At 34.0% G+C, this 17395-nt stretch overlaps 4 protein-coding genes and 1 non-coding gene across 6 annotated transcripts in view; 3 read left to right on the top strand and 2 right to left on the bottom strand.

The window, feature by feature from the left end:
• Window positions 1-7750, top strand: part of LOC107027773 (12S seed storage protein CRD-like) — a 28008-nt gene extending 20258 nt beyond the window's left edge. Inside the window, exons 1-3 of one of the 2 annotated variants that reach the window (XM_015228845.2) lie at window positions 6221-6513; window positions 6598-7324; window positions 7401-7750. In XM_015228845.2, coding sequence (XP_015084331.1) covers window positions 6312-6513; window positions 6598-7324; window positions 7401-7560 — 1089 coding nt within the window. In that variant the 5' untranslated portion in view covers window positions 6221-6311 and the 3' untranslated portion in view covers window positions 7561-7750. Of the gene's footprint in view, window positions 1-6220; window positions 6514-6597; window positions 7325-7400 lie in introns of those variants that run through there. The other variant, XM_027918141.1, reaches the window with a different exon arrangement.
• Window positions 1163-2749, top strand: LOC107006653 (13S globulin seed storage protein 2-like). The gene is made up of 3 exons (XM_015205173.2): window positions 1163-1450; window positions 1538-2264; window positions 2328-2749. Exons 1-3 carry the CDS (start codon window positions 1249-1251, stop codon window positions 2485-2487), a joined length of 1089 nt encoding a protein of 362 aa, XP_015060659.1. The 5' UTR covers window positions 1163-1248; the 3' UTR covers window positions 2488-2749.
• Window positions 7751-7835: 85 nt separating the features above from the next.
• On the top strand, window positions 7836-10630 carry LOC107026900 (pentatricopeptide repeat-containing protein At3g62890-like). The gene has a single exon (XM_015228015.2). It carries the CDS (start codon window positions 7936-7938, stop codon window positions 9814-9816), a length of 1881 nt encoding a protein of 626 aa, XP_015083501.1. The 5' UTR covers window positions 7836-7935; the 3' UTR covers window positions 9817-10630.
• Window positions 10456-10540, bottom strand: TRNAM-CAU. The gene is given in 2 exon segments: window positions 10456-10491; window positions 10503-10540. It is a non-coding gene; the product is annotated as a tRNA-Met (tRNA).
• A 166-nt stretch (window positions 10631-10796) lies between the features above and the next one.
• On the bottom strand, window positions 10797-15314 carry LOC107007950. The gene is made up of 7 exons (XM_015206815.2): window positions 15042-15314; window positions 13394-13493; window positions 13155-13275; window positions 12936-13057; window positions 11612-11733; window positions 11373-11532; window positions 10797-11293 (listed from the first exon to the last, which is right to left on the bottom strand). Exons 1-7 carry the CDS (start codon window positions 15166-15168, stop codon window positions 11179-11181), a joined length of 867 nt encoding a protein of 288 aa, XP_015062301.1. The 5' UTR covers window positions 15169-15314; the 3' UTR covers window positions 10797-11178.
• Between the last annotated feature and the right edge of the window lie 2081 nt (window positions 15315-17395).

Raw genomic sequence — 17395 nt, 5'->3', positions numbered from 1 at the left:
ATACAAATAAAATATGAATAAATATGATTTTATTCATCAAAATAGCGGGTACAATTCTGTTGATCCCTTGATTCTAATCTCACAAGATTTATCCATGATTTCATGATTCGAGGGTCGTTAGTGGTAAATTTCTCGAACTAGGATGATTTAGATTTGACCTCATTATATGAATAATCCATCAATTTGCGAAGCATTCGAGATCTTGATCTCTATATGGAATTTCTGAGATGTTTTAAAGAGAATTTAATACTTTTTATATAGGCATAAATTAGGGTTTAGGATTGAGTAATATCAAAATCCCAATTTGAGTTGAACACACTTTATACAGTCTCAACTCAAATTAAATTGCATCTTATAGATTCCACAAAATTTCAATGTCTACGCATGCTTTTAAAGAAATTTGTTATAATTTTACATTGTAGCCACACACCTAATTAGTATATTAGCATAGAAATTTGTTATAATTTACATTGTAGCCACACACCTGATTAGTAATATTAGCATGCATTCAGTATTTGCACGTAAGTGGAATCACGTGAACACAATATGATATATATCCAAAATTACACGAAAAGTATCATAAAATTATAATTTTTTGTATATCAATATAATAAAAAATATATCAATATAAAAAATATATTGCCACCCCAATATGTAATAGCTGTAAACATGACTCTCAATCATATTTTCCACCATGTGATAATGAATTATAAGGTTTAATGTCATGAATAGTGACATTGCCTTTTCGAAGGGCTAAAGGCCTTCTTATAATTGATGGCGACCACTTATAGCCCTCTCACAATCATGTATGTCATGGAAATGCATATGAATTGATCCTTCTTTATGAATTTATATAATGACATACATATTAAGAATGCATCAATTGTTATCATAGATTAGTTATAATTTTACTCTTAACTTGAAAAATTATGCAACTCTCCAAGTATAATAAATATATTTTCTGATTGCAAAAAGCATGCATTACAACTTAGTAATATTAAATATTTCTTAGAATTAAATAATTAAGGGCATATTAGGAAAAAAATTATTGTCCTTTCTTGATTTGTTAAAATGAACAAGTAAATAAGGACAAATAAATAGAAACAATGAAAAAACTGCTTAGACGTTATTGATTGACTCATTACTTCCAAGCCCTAATACATGCAGCCTATATTATATAAATAGAAGGATACAGCTGAAGAATGTAAGAGCATAGAATAATAATATTTACCTACAATAAATATATCGATGGATTTAATATTGTCATCGAAAAAGGCCGATGAAGCAATAGTGGAAGTTGAAGGAGTTGGTGGATACTACACTTGGTCAAGTAGCCAATTTCCTGTTCTAAGCCAGAAAAAGGTAGCTGCTGGATTATTACTTCTTCAGCCTCGTGGCTTTGCTCAACCTCACTATGCCGATTCCTCTAAAATTGCTTATGTTTGTGAAGGTACGTAGAAAGTTCATAATACTAACAGATCTAAAAATATGTACTTTCTAAAGCGACTAAGAGAATTTCTATAATAAATTTTCACAGGTGAATGCATTGCTGGACTGATCTCACCAGAAGATTCGAGAGAAGAAGTTGTGAAAATACAAAAAGGGGATACCCTACCAGTTAAAGTGGGAGCAGTGTCATGGTGGTACAATGGTTGCGACTCTGAACTCAAAATAATTTTCTTGGGAGAATCATCTGAGGACTATACACCAGGGGAATTCTGTTATTTCTTTTTAACTAGTGCCGCTGGTATACTAAATGGATTTCCTAATGAAGTAATTGCTAAAACTTTTCACATGACCGAAACTGAATCTGAAAAACTCATGAAGGATCATAGTAGTTTAAATATTTTAATCAAGGTAAATGAAGGTATACAAATTCCAAATGCATCCAGCAGTGCGAAACGCAAGTTGGTTTACAACATGGATGATGCAAAACCTTGTGTTGAGGTTAAAAATGGTGGAGTTTTATCTTCGGTAAGTAGTAAGAACATAGCTTTGCTTGGAGAAATTGGATTAAGCGCGAATCGCGTAGTTTTGGAATGTGGTGCTGTACTTGGTCCGATATTTACAGCAGATTCGTCCGTTCAATTGAGTTATATTACCAAAGGAAGTGGACGTGTTGTAATTGTGGGACTGTTTGGCAAGGTTGTGTTAGATACTAAAGTGGAAGAAGGTGAAATGTTTTTTGTACCAAAATTCTTTCCGTTTGTTGTGGAAGCTGATGAAGGAGGAATGGAGTTCTTCTCCGTGAAAACATCGCCAAAGTAAGTATTTCTAACAACGACGTTAAATAGTATATAGTAAGTACTGATTAATGTTTTACGCAGGCAAGTATATGGAGAACTATCGGGTGGGAAAAACTCAATTTGGGAAGCAGCGTCTCCATCAATTTTAGAGGCCTCTCTAAATACGACTCCAGATTTGACAAAGTATTTCAAGTCCAAGATTGCTAAGGGTTCACTGATTGCCCCACCTTCAAATGGTTAAGTAATTAATTACTTGTTTGAAATAAGATTATATGGGAGCTTTTGACGTTAAGCTTATATGCTGTTGTGTTTCAATTATATATGTATGCCTTTTTTAATTCAGAATAAAAAGAAAATGAATTTGGTCTGTAAACGAGGCAGTATAAAGGCATATTGTACCTCAGAAACAGTGGCTGAGCCACCTTGTTCTCAGGTCCATCCAAACTCCCTTGGTCGGAATATTAATATTATCTATATATAATTAAAATAATATTTTAGATATATATATATATATATATATAGTAGATATTGAATTTTCTCTACTATTTTGTGTGTTTATTTTTTCAGATTTTGAATATCTTAATTGAAAATTTTGAATTCGCCATGAAACTGCATTTGTCACTTGCAATTGACCAGCATAAGACGGCTGCTTAAACTAGGCATATAAAAGGAAATATACCAGAAGTTAAAATTCGGGCATCTGCTTACTCCTTAGGCATATTAAAGGAAATATACCAGAAGTTAAAATTCGGGCATCTGCTTACTCCTTAAGGCATATAAAAGGAAATATACACCAGAAGTGAATTGCTTATATCTTTTCCGAATATATACTAACAATATCTCTTTGATATAAAAATGATTCTTCACGCCTCAAAATAATCTTCTTCTTCAATTATATGCTTACCAACCATTAAACAGGACTAATGTATAAAATTAATAAATTCTTAATTTTTATTCTATTCACAAATAATAAAATTAATACATAAGTAGTCAAATTATTCATGAATTTATACATCAACAAAAATGGGTCCTAAAAAATAGGAAAAGTTAAATAAAAAGAAGAAGAAAACACATTAAAGCAGTATTGAGTAAGATGGGACGGAAAAGAACAGGTGCATGGGCGCAACGTGCTAAAAATAAAATCGTACTTAAATGGTTGCCATCCAACATTGTATGGTTGTAATTTTTTTAATTTTTAAAATAAGATAAGGGATTCAACTCATCGAAAGTCTCTTAAATTTGACACTAATTTTTACTTACACATCTAAAGTGAGACTTATTTATTTTAAACACCTAAAGTAGATTTTGATTGTGTCATTTTGACATTTTCTTTATAATTTCAAATTTAGGTTAGGCGCGTTGAACAAACTCTTTTTACTTGCAGAAATAAAAAAATCTACATGACACAGTGAATTTATTTTTATTTTTTAAAAATCATTTTCTTTATTTTTTCTCCATATCTCTAACCCAGGCCTCACCCCTTTCTTCATTTTCTTTACATGCCTTCTTTTTCTAAAACTCCACCAAGAACATGGGGAAGTACAATTTGTATTTTCTCTCCCTCACATGTCACTATAGTTGAAAAAGAAGACACAAATAAGAATTTATCTTCCTCGAAACATTCATCTTCATTGTAATTACTGAGGATATTAACTATAAATTCAAAAATTAATTATGTGATAAGCTATTATTATGTGACAGAAAACTATGGATGGAAAATTAAATGTGAGATCACAAAATAAAAAAATTGATTCTCAAGAGAGAATAAGAAAACAAGTAATATACTAACCTAACAAAACAGAGAGAGCCTGAGAAAAAAAATAAATGCAAGAGGGTGGTGGAAGGAGAGAAAAGAAAGGAAGAAGACCGCAAAAAAAGTTTTTCAAACGCGCTCAGAATTCGTGTAGCACACGTATAATACTGAGTCATCGAAAAGTGTTCAGATGACACAACATAAACCTACTATAGGTGTTCAAAATGAACAAAATCTATATAAGGTGTTTAAATGAAAGTTAATATTAAGTTTAAGGGACAAACGATGGATTCAACCTATAATATAAAAGGATAGCTTGACACTCCTTGAATAAAGATGGGTCTACCCAGTAGATGGGAGTTAAAGGACCCGTTTGACCATAGATTTTTTAAATAATATTTAGGGGGAAAATTTGCAAATAGTATTTGTCCATACAAGTTGTCATTATTTGACAAATATCTCAAATATTAATTTTTTCTGGTATTGAACCAAATTTCATTATTTGAAATATTTTAAAATTAAAATTTTATTCCAAACTTTTATATTTTACAAAAAAACACCTTCTTTAGTATTCATTTGCTTTGTATTACATAATATTTTACTTGAACACTAAAGTAGTGATGAAATATTCATGATGATATGGTTGTTGATGAAAATGATGAACTATCGACTCAGGGTAACAAAATCATGTGCTTTGACTAGTTTAAGATATATGGAATGATGCTAGTTGCACTCACTCCAAACTACCACATTGTTCTAGCGTTATGGATACTACTTGTTACTTGTTGCAACGAAGAATCAATTGACTTATAATATAAACTTAAGGTTAATTTTGATAGTTTTTAAAACTTATGAGTATAAATCATATTTTTTTAAAATATGTTTCCCAAATATTATGGCCAAACATATGGTGAAATTTGACCCAAATTCTTACCCATGTAATATTTGCCAAAAATATTTAAAGATCTATTACTAAATACTAGCTAAATAACCAACCAATTTAGCTATTAAAATTCTCCAAGTATGTGGCTGTAATTGTGAAGAGCAATCTTAAATTTGAAAACTAACTCACGTGTGGGCTTTCCCTAACATAATTGTTATCTTTTGAGTACAATTCTCAATCTTTTTTTGTTGGGTTATTTCATTCCTGATTAATTTTGTTTTCCTATCTGTATTTGTCATTTTTAGCTTTCTATTATTTTCTATTTCTAGTTTTCTCCCATTGTTTCCTTTCTTCCTACCCATCACTTTAAAAGTTTGTTCATTTTTTTGCTTCATTTAGTTTTTTCTACTCTTCCATACAATTTATTGCCATCCACACATTCATAGTTTAATGTTACACGTAACTATATATTATAAATAAAGTTATGTAAAAATAAAAAGAGTATTACTAATAAAAAAGTAAGTCTCGGTAATTGTTTCTTGTGAAGTTATTGCCATCTATGATAGGCAATATCTAAATATAGTTTTCCCATTTTAGATATTAATATTTAAAATTAGTAAGTGCATGCATATGAATATCATAAATATTTTATTATATCATTTTAGACATGATAATATAATTTTTTGAATATATTTTTTATGTAGTATATTTTGATAAAGATCGTACTTTTATAATTATAAATAATCTTGAGGTTATAAGTAAAATGTTACTATAAAGAAAATAAAATATAATATAAAAAAATTAGTTCTATAAAAAAAAAACAGATTGTTATACTCAATTTTAAGGGATGATTGTTCTAACGAGACCAAGGGAACAAAATAATTTACATTTAAGTTGACCACATTGGCTCAAAGGGATCAAATTATTTCGTATATTTTTGCCTGTAAATCTTACCCACTAGAAGCGTGAATAAAACTAAATAGTAGTCTAAAAAACTACACTGATAACAATCTTCTTTTTTATGATGGATTTTATGTATATATATAATTATAATATTTTTATTAGGGTTATTCTTAGCACGGGTGTTTATTATTGTTATATAACACCGAATGTGTTTCAGGTAACAATTTAATGATAATAACATTGAAAACATACCAAAAAAAAAAAAAAAAACCGTATATTAAAGCAAACCCGATGTAATGAGCGTACTAGATTCGATCACACGTCCTTGCGGGCTAACTCAACCACTTTAACCGACTAATTGCTTAGAAGTCCAAGATCATTAATTAATTATTAATCCTACTATGTTTTCAGCCTCTATAAATTAATAGACACAAACTCTTCAGAATGTGTGAGTCTATAACAATTACCTTCAAAAGGTTTTCTGGTGTATAGTTTGAGTTTGTGTTTTGAGAAAAACGAAATATCGATGGATTTAATATTGTCATCGAAAAAAGCCGATAAAACGATAGTGGAAGTTGAAGGAGTTGGTGGATACTACACATGGTCAAGTAGCCAATTTCCAGTTCTTAGCCAGAAAAAAATAGCTGCTGGATTATTACTTCTTCAGCCTCGTGGCTTAGCTTTACCTCACTATGCCGATTCCTCTAAAATTGCTTATGTTTGTGAAGGTACATTGGACATATATATATAATATTGGTGTTTTAATTTGTTTATGCAAAATTTAAAACATGTTATAATATTTTTTATAACAGGTGAATGCATTGCTGGACTGATCTCACCAGAAGATTCAAAAGAAGAAGTTGTAAAAATACAAAAAGGGGATACTATACCAGTTACCTTGGGAACAGTGTCATGGTGGTACAATGCTGGTGATTCTAAACTCACTATAATTTTCTTGGGAGAATCGTCTGATGAATACACACCTGGAGAATACTGTTATTTCTTTTTAACTGGAGCTGCTGGTATACTAAATGGATTTCCTAATGAATTAATTGCTAAATCTTTTCACATGAACAAAACTGAATCTGAAAAACTCATGAAAGATCAAAGTAGTTTGAATATATTAATTAAGGTAAATGAAGGTATACAAATTCCAAACTCATCCAACGACGCCAAACGCAAGTTGGTTTTCAACTTGGATGATGCAAAACCTTGTGTTGAGGTAAAAAACGGTGGAGTTTTATCTTCGGTGAGTGGTAAGAATATAGCGTTGCTTGGAGAGGTTGGATTAAGCGCGAATCGCCTAGTTTTGGAACGTGGTGCTGTACTTGGTCCGATATTTACAGCAGATTCGTCCGTTCAATTGAGTTATATTACGAAAGGAAGTGGACGTGTTGTAATTGTGGGACTTTCTGGTAAGGTTGTGTTGGATACTAAAGTGGAAGAAGGAGAACTGTTTTTTGTACCAAAATTCTTTCCGTTTGTTGTGGAAGCTGATGAAAGAGGAATGGAGCTCTTCTCCTTGAAAACATCGCCAAAGTAAGTACTTATATCAGGTAACAAACTTATGCATTGCCATGTAACTAACACACTCTCTATATATATGTATTTGCAGGCAAGTATATGGAGAATTATCAGGTGGGGAAAAATCAATTTGGGAAGCGGCATCTCCATCAATTTTAGAGGCCTCTCTAAACATGACTCCGGATTTGACCAAGTCTTTTAAGTCCAAGATTGCTAAGGGTTCAGTGATTGCTCCACCTTCAACTGCTTAAGTAATTACTTGCTTGTTAGACATATGAGTTTAACAAGTGTATAATAATATAATATATATGTAATTATAAGCTGAAAATAAGACCGATGATGAAGTTTCTGTGTGTGGAAACTTTACCTGAATGCATGGATTATTTCTTATACTATATGATATAAAAGGAAAATAAATCTTATTAATTAGTGTGTACTGAACTTTGAGGTATATTTTACATTTTTATGAAATTCTATGCGGATATGAACAATAATATATGTCAAAAAATATGAATGTATATTATCTACCTTATACATGTGGAATGTATATTTACTGTAGCACTATCACAGGAATTAGAAATGAACACTTCCATATTGAATTGAGTCTTGGAATTTTCCTTTGTTGAATGATGTTGAAAATCATTCTGCAACCATTGTACCAAAACTCATTTCCGCCATCTACATACGCATCCATTTTCCAGTTCTTGGTTGGGAAGAATTTCGTTAAACTTGGCCAACAAGTTCATGCTCACATGGCCGTTCGAGGGGTTTCTCCCAATGGATTAGTCGCAGCCAAAATGGTAGCTATGTATGCCAGCTCCGGTGAAATCGACTCTGCCTCATATATTTTCGATAATGCCACTGAACCCTCTTCGCTTCTGTACAATGCCATGATTCGAGCACTCACCCTTTATGGGATTACCAAAAGAACAATAGAGATTTTCTTCCAAATGCATTCATTAGGCTTCCGTGGTGACAATTTTACCTTTCCCTTTGTTTTCAAGTCATGTGCTGATTTGAGTGATGTTTGGTGTGGGAAGTGTGTTCATAGCTTGATTTTAAGGTCTGGATTTGTGTTTGATATGTATGTAGGCACTTCTTTGGTTGATATGTACGTGAAGTGTGGTGATTTGATTGACGCTCGTAAACTGTTTGATGAAATGCCAGTCAGAGATGTATCTACTTGGAATGTATTGATTGCTGGGTATATGAAGGATGGTTTATTCAAAGATGCTGAGGAATTGTTTGAGGAAATGCCAATTAGGAATATAGTGTCGTGGACAGCTATGATTTCTGGATATGCTCAGAATGGTTTAGCTGATGAGTCGTTGCAATTGTTCGATAAAATGTTGGATCCTGACTCGGAGGTGAGGCCTAATTGGGTGACAGTTATGAGTGTTTTACCTGCTTGTGCACACTCTGCTGCACTAGATCGAGGGAAGAAGATACATAGTTTTGCTAGAGAGGCGGGATTGGAGAAGAACCCTTCGGTGCAGACAGCTCTTATAGCCATGTATGCTAAATGTGGAAGCTTGGTTGATGCTCGTTTGTGTTTCGATCAGATAAACCCAAGGGAGAAAAAATTGGTTGCTTGGAATACAATCATTACTGCTTACGCATCCCATGGTTGTGGAAGGGAAGCTGTTTCAACGTTTGAGGATATGTTACGAGCTGGTATACAGCCTGATAAAATCACATTTACAGGTTTGCTATCAGGTTGTAGTCACTCAGGTCTTGTGGATGTTGGACTGAGATATTTCGATTGTATGAGTTTGGTTTACTTTGTGGAGAAGGGACATGACCATTATGCTTGTGTTGTTGATCTTCTTGGTCGTGCTGGACGATTAGTGGAAGCATATAACCTCATTTCTCAAATGCCAATGGCAGCAGGACCAAGCATTTGGGGTTCTTTATTAGCAGCTGGTCGAAGCCATCGCAACTTAGAAATTGCAGAATTAGCAGCTAAAAAGTTATTTGTCTTGGAACCAGACAACAGTGGGAATTATGTTGTGCTCTCTAATATGTATGCAGAAGCTGGAATGTGGGAGGAGGTGACTCACTTAAGGATTCAACAAAAATCACGTCGTATTATGAAGAGCCCTGGATGTAGTTGGATTGAATTTGACGGGAAGGCCCATTTGTTCCTTGGAGGAGATACATCTCATCCACAGGCAGAGCAAATATACTTGTTTCTGGAGGCACTGCCCGCCAAGATAAAAGCAGCTGGTTACATGCCAGATACTACTTTTGCTTTGCATGATGTGAGTGAAGAGGAGAAAGAGCAAAACCTAAGTAGTCATAGTGAGAGGTTGGCAATTGCCTTTGGCATTCTTAATACAAGCCCTGGTACAGTTCTCCGAGTGACAAAGAATCTTAGAATCTGTGGAGACTGTCATACTGCTATAAAACTTATCTCTAAGATATATGAAAGAGAGATCATTGTAAGGGATGTGAATCGGTTTCATCATTTCAAAGATGGTTCTTGTTCCTGCAGAGACTACTGGTGACTAAAAATGAAGATGTTAATACCTCTAACTTAAACTCAGATGAGAATTCTTGTAGTCGTTATGCATAACCATCTCGGACACTACCAACTGTAATGATCAGCCGTGTTCACTGTCCACACAAATTATTAAGCTCCTGTGCATTGAATGTTCATTTGTACTCGAGCTATTTCCTCATTGAACTATCACCTGATTGGTGAATGACAAGCCTCAAAATGATGGAAGTTTCCTAAATGTTGAAGGTGAAGTATCCTTCTTGGAGGAATGTTGTCAAGACTTTGTAATAATCAACTTTTGGACAAGCCAGTTAAAATCTCAAAAAATGGCTGGGAAAAACCATTGTAGTTGAGACACCAAAACGGGGAACTTGTTTTGAGGATGTCATTCACCGTTACATGGAAGCTCAACACAAGAATAAACCAGTAGACCTGTTATTGCTCGCTCTTGGTTACCTTGAAACATAGAGAAGATGAATGTTCTAGAGTCAATTTGTTGACGAAGATAGAGTATTGTATTTATAGCATATAACATATAGTAACATAATTCAACAACTCGTCAAAGTGAAAATGATTGAAGAGTGGAATGTATAGATGTACAAGCTTAGTGGGAAATTTTTAACCATTGGTTAAAAAAAAAGTTTAGTGGGGTGAGAGAGGCTCGAACTCTCGACCTCAGGATCACTCAGAAGCTATGAGACCTACGCGCTAGCCAACTGCGCCACCACCCCACTGTTGTTCTAAGAAGTGAATTATATTTGACATATGCCTACTCTTAATAATTCTTTGACTTGGTCTAAGCATATACATTCAAAGACCGAAAGTTGCGCAATATTCATGGAACCCTTTTTTTTTTAATTGGAAGTACCCTCCAGTTTCATATTTTACCTCTTTTGTCAATGCTTGCATTGGCCATAAGGTGGTTTATCATTACATTGTGTTAGGATTGATTTCTGGGGGGGAGTATTTACTCCACGCTGTGCAGGCTCAGATAATAATTTCACTTCTTGATGGCTTTGCAGCAATCTGACAATTGCATGTTCAGCTCAAGTAATGTAAAGTTTGATTAGCAATATACAAGCACCACTGATAACTATCCAACAACTAATCACCAAGCTATATAAGCATCCCTAGAATATGTCTTATGTATGCTGCTGGCAAGGCTCACCACCCCTCAACACATAATCAACAGGGTACAATTTCTTTTATATATTAACACGTGATTTTTATACATTGTTCTTTCTGATGTACGGATAAGGTACCAGAGTAGTTGTTTCCGACGCTTGATTTAGCCTCTTGCCCCCCCTGTTTATAGTTAAGCTAAAAGAGTTTTTTGTGTCAATGAAATGACAAGCACTTCTCCCTCTCCTCAACGGGATTCCTCAACTGCGACACCCGAATAAGTACAAGTGAGACTATCCACTACTGCTCCATTTTCTTTCGTTTTACTCCAAGATATTCTCCAACTTTGAAATAAACTCACCCTGTAGGAGAGTGAAATGGAATCATGAATGGCAAGCTTAAAGTAGAGATTCAGACAGAGAAAGAAAGATGCAACTGTACCTATTTGTTTCAATGTCCCTTTTAGCAAGCATTAATGTCAAGAAGACAGGCACCATTGCTGCACACAAGTGTTTGACTGTGTGCCCACTTACAATATGATAAGTCCAGTTGTAGATTGGCTTATCAGCTGCTTCTTCAATCTTCGCTAAAAGATAAAATCCTGCATTATGCAGAGAAATGCCATTTTACATGCTGTAGGAATGAGGTCACAGAACCAAGTGGACAAAGTAAATTCAAACCTGCAGCCCACAGCCAATAAGTGGAATGTGTGTACATCGGAGGTAGCAAAATAGCCATGAGTGGGATGGCTAAGCACGGTACAAATTGCACTGCTGCATAGGGACGGAGATCATCAAAGAACCTTCAGAATGAAAATCACACAACAGCTTTAGCTGAAAAATATAAAATATCAAGTTAACAACGCCAGTTATTTACTACAGATCTACACCATCCACTCCCCTCTAGCACACTTGGAAAATGAAAATGCAAGAAAAAGCAAAATCACATCCAATATAATATAATTTTGGATAAATAAAAACCAGAACTCGATTCAATAATCTTCCTAACCCTAGCTTCGGTGTTCTACCAAGCTGAAACTCAAGGAGGATAGCTGGTTCCTAGTGAAGACACCTTTCTTAGCTCTATAATCTTACAATCTGTAAGGATAACATGATTGCAGAGATTAGTTCAGTTTTTTGGAAAGCTGACACAGGCGAAGGAGTTGAACAGAGGAGTAGATTCTCCCTTATGGGAAGTGGAAAAGAACCCGGGGAAATTCTCAGTGAAGGAATGCTATAATGTCCTGACCAACTCAGTAACAAGGGAACTTAGACAAATCTGGAAAGGGAAACCTCAGAAAGTAGCTTGTTTTCTTGGATAATCACATATGATGCAGTATCTTATACTACACCCCTAATACACCTATTGAAAAGGGGACTTAAATATTATTGAGAAAGAAAAGGGGACTTCAATATGTGCAGTAGATATAACTTATGCAAAACCAGTGATGAGAACTTTAAGCATATTCGCATTGTTCTTTCAAGTGGCAGTTTTGGTGTTTGTTTCTGAACCTTTTTGGTGTCATGGTGGGTGATGACTAAGGATGTTAGGCACTCCAGTACGTATGGACAGAATATAAAGAAACCATTGAAATTTATGCACTCTATGGATCATCTGGAAAGGAAATACAAGTGTTTTGAAGGAAGATTTGAAGCTATATAAAGTGTAAAATATAGAGACTTTTTGGTATTTGGTTTAAATGCAAAGTATATATGATTTTGACAGTCTGATGAACTTCAGAACGCCTAACATACTGGGTAGTCTACTATTATGTAATTTTGTAATACACGCACTTGGTGTTGCATTTTGAGTAATGTAATTGTCTAAATTATCTAAAAAAAGAACGAAAAGAAGGAACATGGAAGGAGAGGACCCTCAGGGAATATTATATATCCAAGGATACACTCTGCAGTTCTTCAACTGTTTCTTTTTCTTTTTTCTTTAAAAAGTGACTTTTTTGGGGTGGAAGGAGTTTATTAGCCATTGTTGAAATAAGAAGCTTACCTCCAATACATAATACTTACTGCACCAGCAAGAATCAATGGAATGAGAGACACAGTTCCCTTTCTCTCATCTATTCTTTCGATAATAAAGATACCAATGATAGACGTAAATGCAACAGTCATCTACAACAGTAAGAGACGAGGTGTCAAAAATAGGCACACAGAAAAAACTTCAATAATTTACAGGTTGCTCCTAGCATTTAATACTTAAATAACCTACTGGCAATCTATCCCACACAAGACGAGCATCATTTGGCTTGAGATGATAGTATGCAGACCCAAAAGCAACAGCTGCCACACCAATATAGAAGCACGTCCAACCCCAAAGCTCTCCTTGCAAGCTTTCGATGCACATGTCAAATGGAATAAGCTTTAAGTACTGGACATATATACTAGAATGCAGAATCACAAAGTCAAAACCTTAACCATCATCAAACCAGATATATCTCAACAATTTACCTCAGCTTAAAATAGTTACCATGATGGCAAAGTACAAGACCTATCAGACCGATCACAAGAAAAGGGAAATTTGAGACCACATTCAGTGCATTGGGAATCCCTACATAAGAAAACAGAAGCATGAAAAATTCAGCAGCAAATCCTAAATGCATATATATCACCAGCTAGCCAAGCAAACTGAACTGCTGACATGAAAACAGGACTAGCAACATTATTATTTTTTTTTGACGACAAGAGAAACCCACAATCGCTACCTTTTTAGGTGCGCACAGGGTGAAACCCCGCTCCTATGCAATAGCTCGCAAACCACATAGGAGAGGTAACCCGCACTAGGCAAGCCTGGTGCGACGAGCTCGACCCAGAAGGCAAACCCCTTGCTTTTGCTGGCAAGGGGTTTCGAACTTGAGACCTCCAACATGGAAGTCCCAAGCTCAAACCACTGGGCCACCCCGAAGGGTCAGGACTAGCAACTTTAAGTACATGATAAAAGGTAAAATCTGATATTACATATCGTGCAATCTTAATAAAGTGAATTTCTGTGATCACGGAATTCGAACTTGTTAAATTTCACTGCATTGTAGAGCAAAGAGACAGAATACTTGCTATTTTAGCTCAAAAAATTACCAAATACGAGTGGACACTAGTAAGATAAATTCAATAACATAATCAAGAACCTAGCTGTTTTTGGTTATCGATGACCTAGAGTTCAATTTGTGTCGCATAGTGATATAGTGGACAAAAAAAAAGTGTAGGGACAAGGGAGGAGATTATACCAAAGGATAGTTCACATTTGTCATTCAGTTAATACCTACAGAATTGGGGCTTATCTGCAGAAACAAATCAATTTTAGATAGTCCCATCTAGGTTCACTATTAACCTTTAGGTACTTCTGTGAGAACTATGGACACTATCGAATAGAGAGAAGTCTAAAACAAATTCTTTTATATACATTCAAACCACTATTGGTCATATTGCTCTTTATCAAGAAATCAAAGAAGCTATACAAGGGTTTTCTCGAGCCTATTCATATAGTACCTAACATAATTGTATGATACCAGTGGGAATTCGGACTCTTCTATTCAGTTAGGTCCATAATTCCAGAATTTATACACAAATTTAGATCGATAAACATAAGTATAGCAATCACATGCTTCAGTGAAAAATCAGAGAAAAATTCAGCATATAACAGAGAGAAAACAAGCATTCTGCTGCTTGCTTTGTCCCCCCTGAGTTTCTACTAGAAACTTCTTCATTTTCTTGTTCTTGTTTTCCATGAATCTGATTTGATCATGTTGTCACAATCCCCAATCTCAGAAGTCCAACTCCGAACAAGAAATCATCATTATTTCGAAGACTACGTAACTAGTGATAAAAGATAAATATGTTACTGGCATTATCATTCAGAACGAAAATTAAAACAACTCAGAACATTTAACCATATTTTGACACTCATAAAAGTTGAAGAAGACTCCGAAGCAACTAGTGAACCAAGAAAACTAAAAAAAAAAAAAAAGAAGCAACAACAGCCAATTCATGAATCATAACCTAGAACTCATACCAATATAGCAAACTGAAAGCAGAAGATCCAAGATTTTAGAGAAAGAAAATACATATACTCCAAATTACTAATAATTAATGATGCTTATACCTAGAAACTTGCGTTGATCGGCAAAATTATGATATTCTTGAGACTGAGGAATTGCTGGAGTAACAATCATGAGCACTACGAAGCAGACGATTGCGACTCCCCATGCCCACACACTTGTCTTCCTCATTTTCTTGGCGTTAATTTTGCCCTAATTGTGATGACGATGCTCAACCTCTCTCGCTTCTTCGGAGAAACTCTTTCGACGGAAGGAAACTTCTCCGCTAAGTCGCTTTTTACTTACGCTTAATCCATGTGAGTTTATTTATTTAAAAAAAATGGGAATTTTATTTCTCCTGTATTTTTGGTAAATAAGAAATAGGCAATTTCTGATTCATATTACTTGTATTTTAATTTTGCACCTTCCTTAATATAATTGGCATACAAGGTGTCTGACAATGAGGAAACACTGCAAAAATGTTTTCCCTTATAAATAGTAGTGTTTATTTCTTTATAAAGTGTTTCGAGAAATATGAGAAATGTCAAATAATATAATAGTGTGTAATGAGATTGAGACTTGAGACAAATAAAATATTATAAATATTCAATTATATATATACAAATAGTGGTGTTTATTTCTTTATGAATTAAGGGTGGAAAAAATATCAAAAATCGAATCGAACCGAAAAATTATGATTTTTCGATGTCGGTTCTTCGGCTTTTCGGTGTCGATTATTTTTCGAAACTTCAGTTCTTCAATTCGGTTCGGTGCAAGGCTCCGAAACTTCTGTGCGCCGAAGAACCGAAATTTTATTTAATAAATTTAAAAATATTTAATTTATATTACCTATATTATATATTTTTGAATTTTACTAAAAATATTTTCTTTTTTAAAATGAAATAATGAATTGACTATACACCACAGTCAACAGTTAACTAATTTTTACTAAAATTTCAAATCACTAAGACACGAAACAATTAAAATGCTAAAATGTAACCCTAAGCCCCAAAATAAACTTTTGAATTTTGAGCCGTCTTCAGTCTTCACTCTTCAAGCTTTCGCCTTGCTTCATCTTTCTCCGTTTCTCGTCGTCTTGAATTTTTCTTCATCTTTCTCATCGTCTTCAAGCTTCAACCGAGAGCGTCGCCGATCGCCTTTCGTCTTTTCGTCGTCTCCTCTGAGGCCTAGATGTGCTCAGCCTCAAATTTTTGATGGTGTTGTATTTATTTTTATTGGAACTTGAAGGTGAATTTATCTCTCCTTTTTACTTATAGGAGTTTGAGGGTTGTTGGAAAGAAAAGAGAAATGAAAGAAGAAAGTGAAATGTGTGGATAGAGATGAGTTTAAAAATATTGCAGAGGTATGGAGGATGTATGGAGATGAGTTTAAAAGATTGAAATTTGAATAAGTAGTTAATCAGATGTCTGGAGGTGAACCTTTATATAATTGTATGGAAATATGGCAATTGGGATGAGTATTGCAGAGTATGTATGGAACGTGGAATTGCAGAGGATTAAGATTTAGGAGTGTGATTAGGAGTGTATAGAAAGTGGGTCGTGGGATGAGTATTGCAGAGGATAAAACTTTGGCAGATTGTTCTTACTTCTTAGCAGTTAGCAATATGGCAATTGGCAGCCATTCAACTATCTTATTTTTAATTAACACATGATGAAACTATTAACACTTCATTTTATTCCCTCTTTATTTTTATTCACACCAAAAAAACGATTAAAAAATACCGAACTATACCGACCTAAAGTATAAAAAATCGAACTAAACCGATCTAGTTTGGTATAAACTATGGTTCACACTTTTCTAAAATTAAATACCAAAGAATTGAATCGAAATTTAATTAAACCGAACCAATGAATCGAACGTCCACCCTATTATGAAGTGTTTCAAGAAATATGATAAATGTGAAATAATATGACAATGTCTAGTGAAAAGAAGAGTTGAGAATTGAGACACATAAAATATTTGAAATCTTCAACTATATACAAAAGAGAATATCCCTTATCTCGTACTACTCTCTCGATACAGAATCTAATGTTTTGAAAAAAAAACAATACAAAAAATTCTCCTATCGAATTCAAAGTGTACTGTAAAACTCACTAAATATACTCGTTAAATTAATAATCAATCTAAGATAATATTTTTCTCCGATACTGACTTGGTCCAATGAAAATAATCATTCATTTCGATAAAGATATAAGATTATGTATTCTCAGAAGCCCCTATACAAATATATAATTACATTAATATTATAAATTAATAATTTTTATCTAAGACAATTTGGTGAAATATAATTCTATTGTTTTTAATTTTTGTTACAACCTAAATCTAATTGAATTTCATCTCTAATTTTTTTATATATCCAAAAGTTTCAGTGTTGCCACAACCACAAATCTTTTTGAGT

This window comes from Solanum pennellii, chromosome 1 (assembly GCF_001406875.1).
Source record: "Solanum pennellii chromosome 1, SPENNV200".
Taxonomy (NCBI): domain Eukaryota; kingdom Viridiplantae; phylum Streptophyta; class Magnoliopsida; order Solanales; family Solanaceae; genus Solanum; species Solanum pennellii.
Note: the sequence above shows the minus strand (reverse complement) of the source record. Positions and strands in the feature narration are given on the sequence as shown.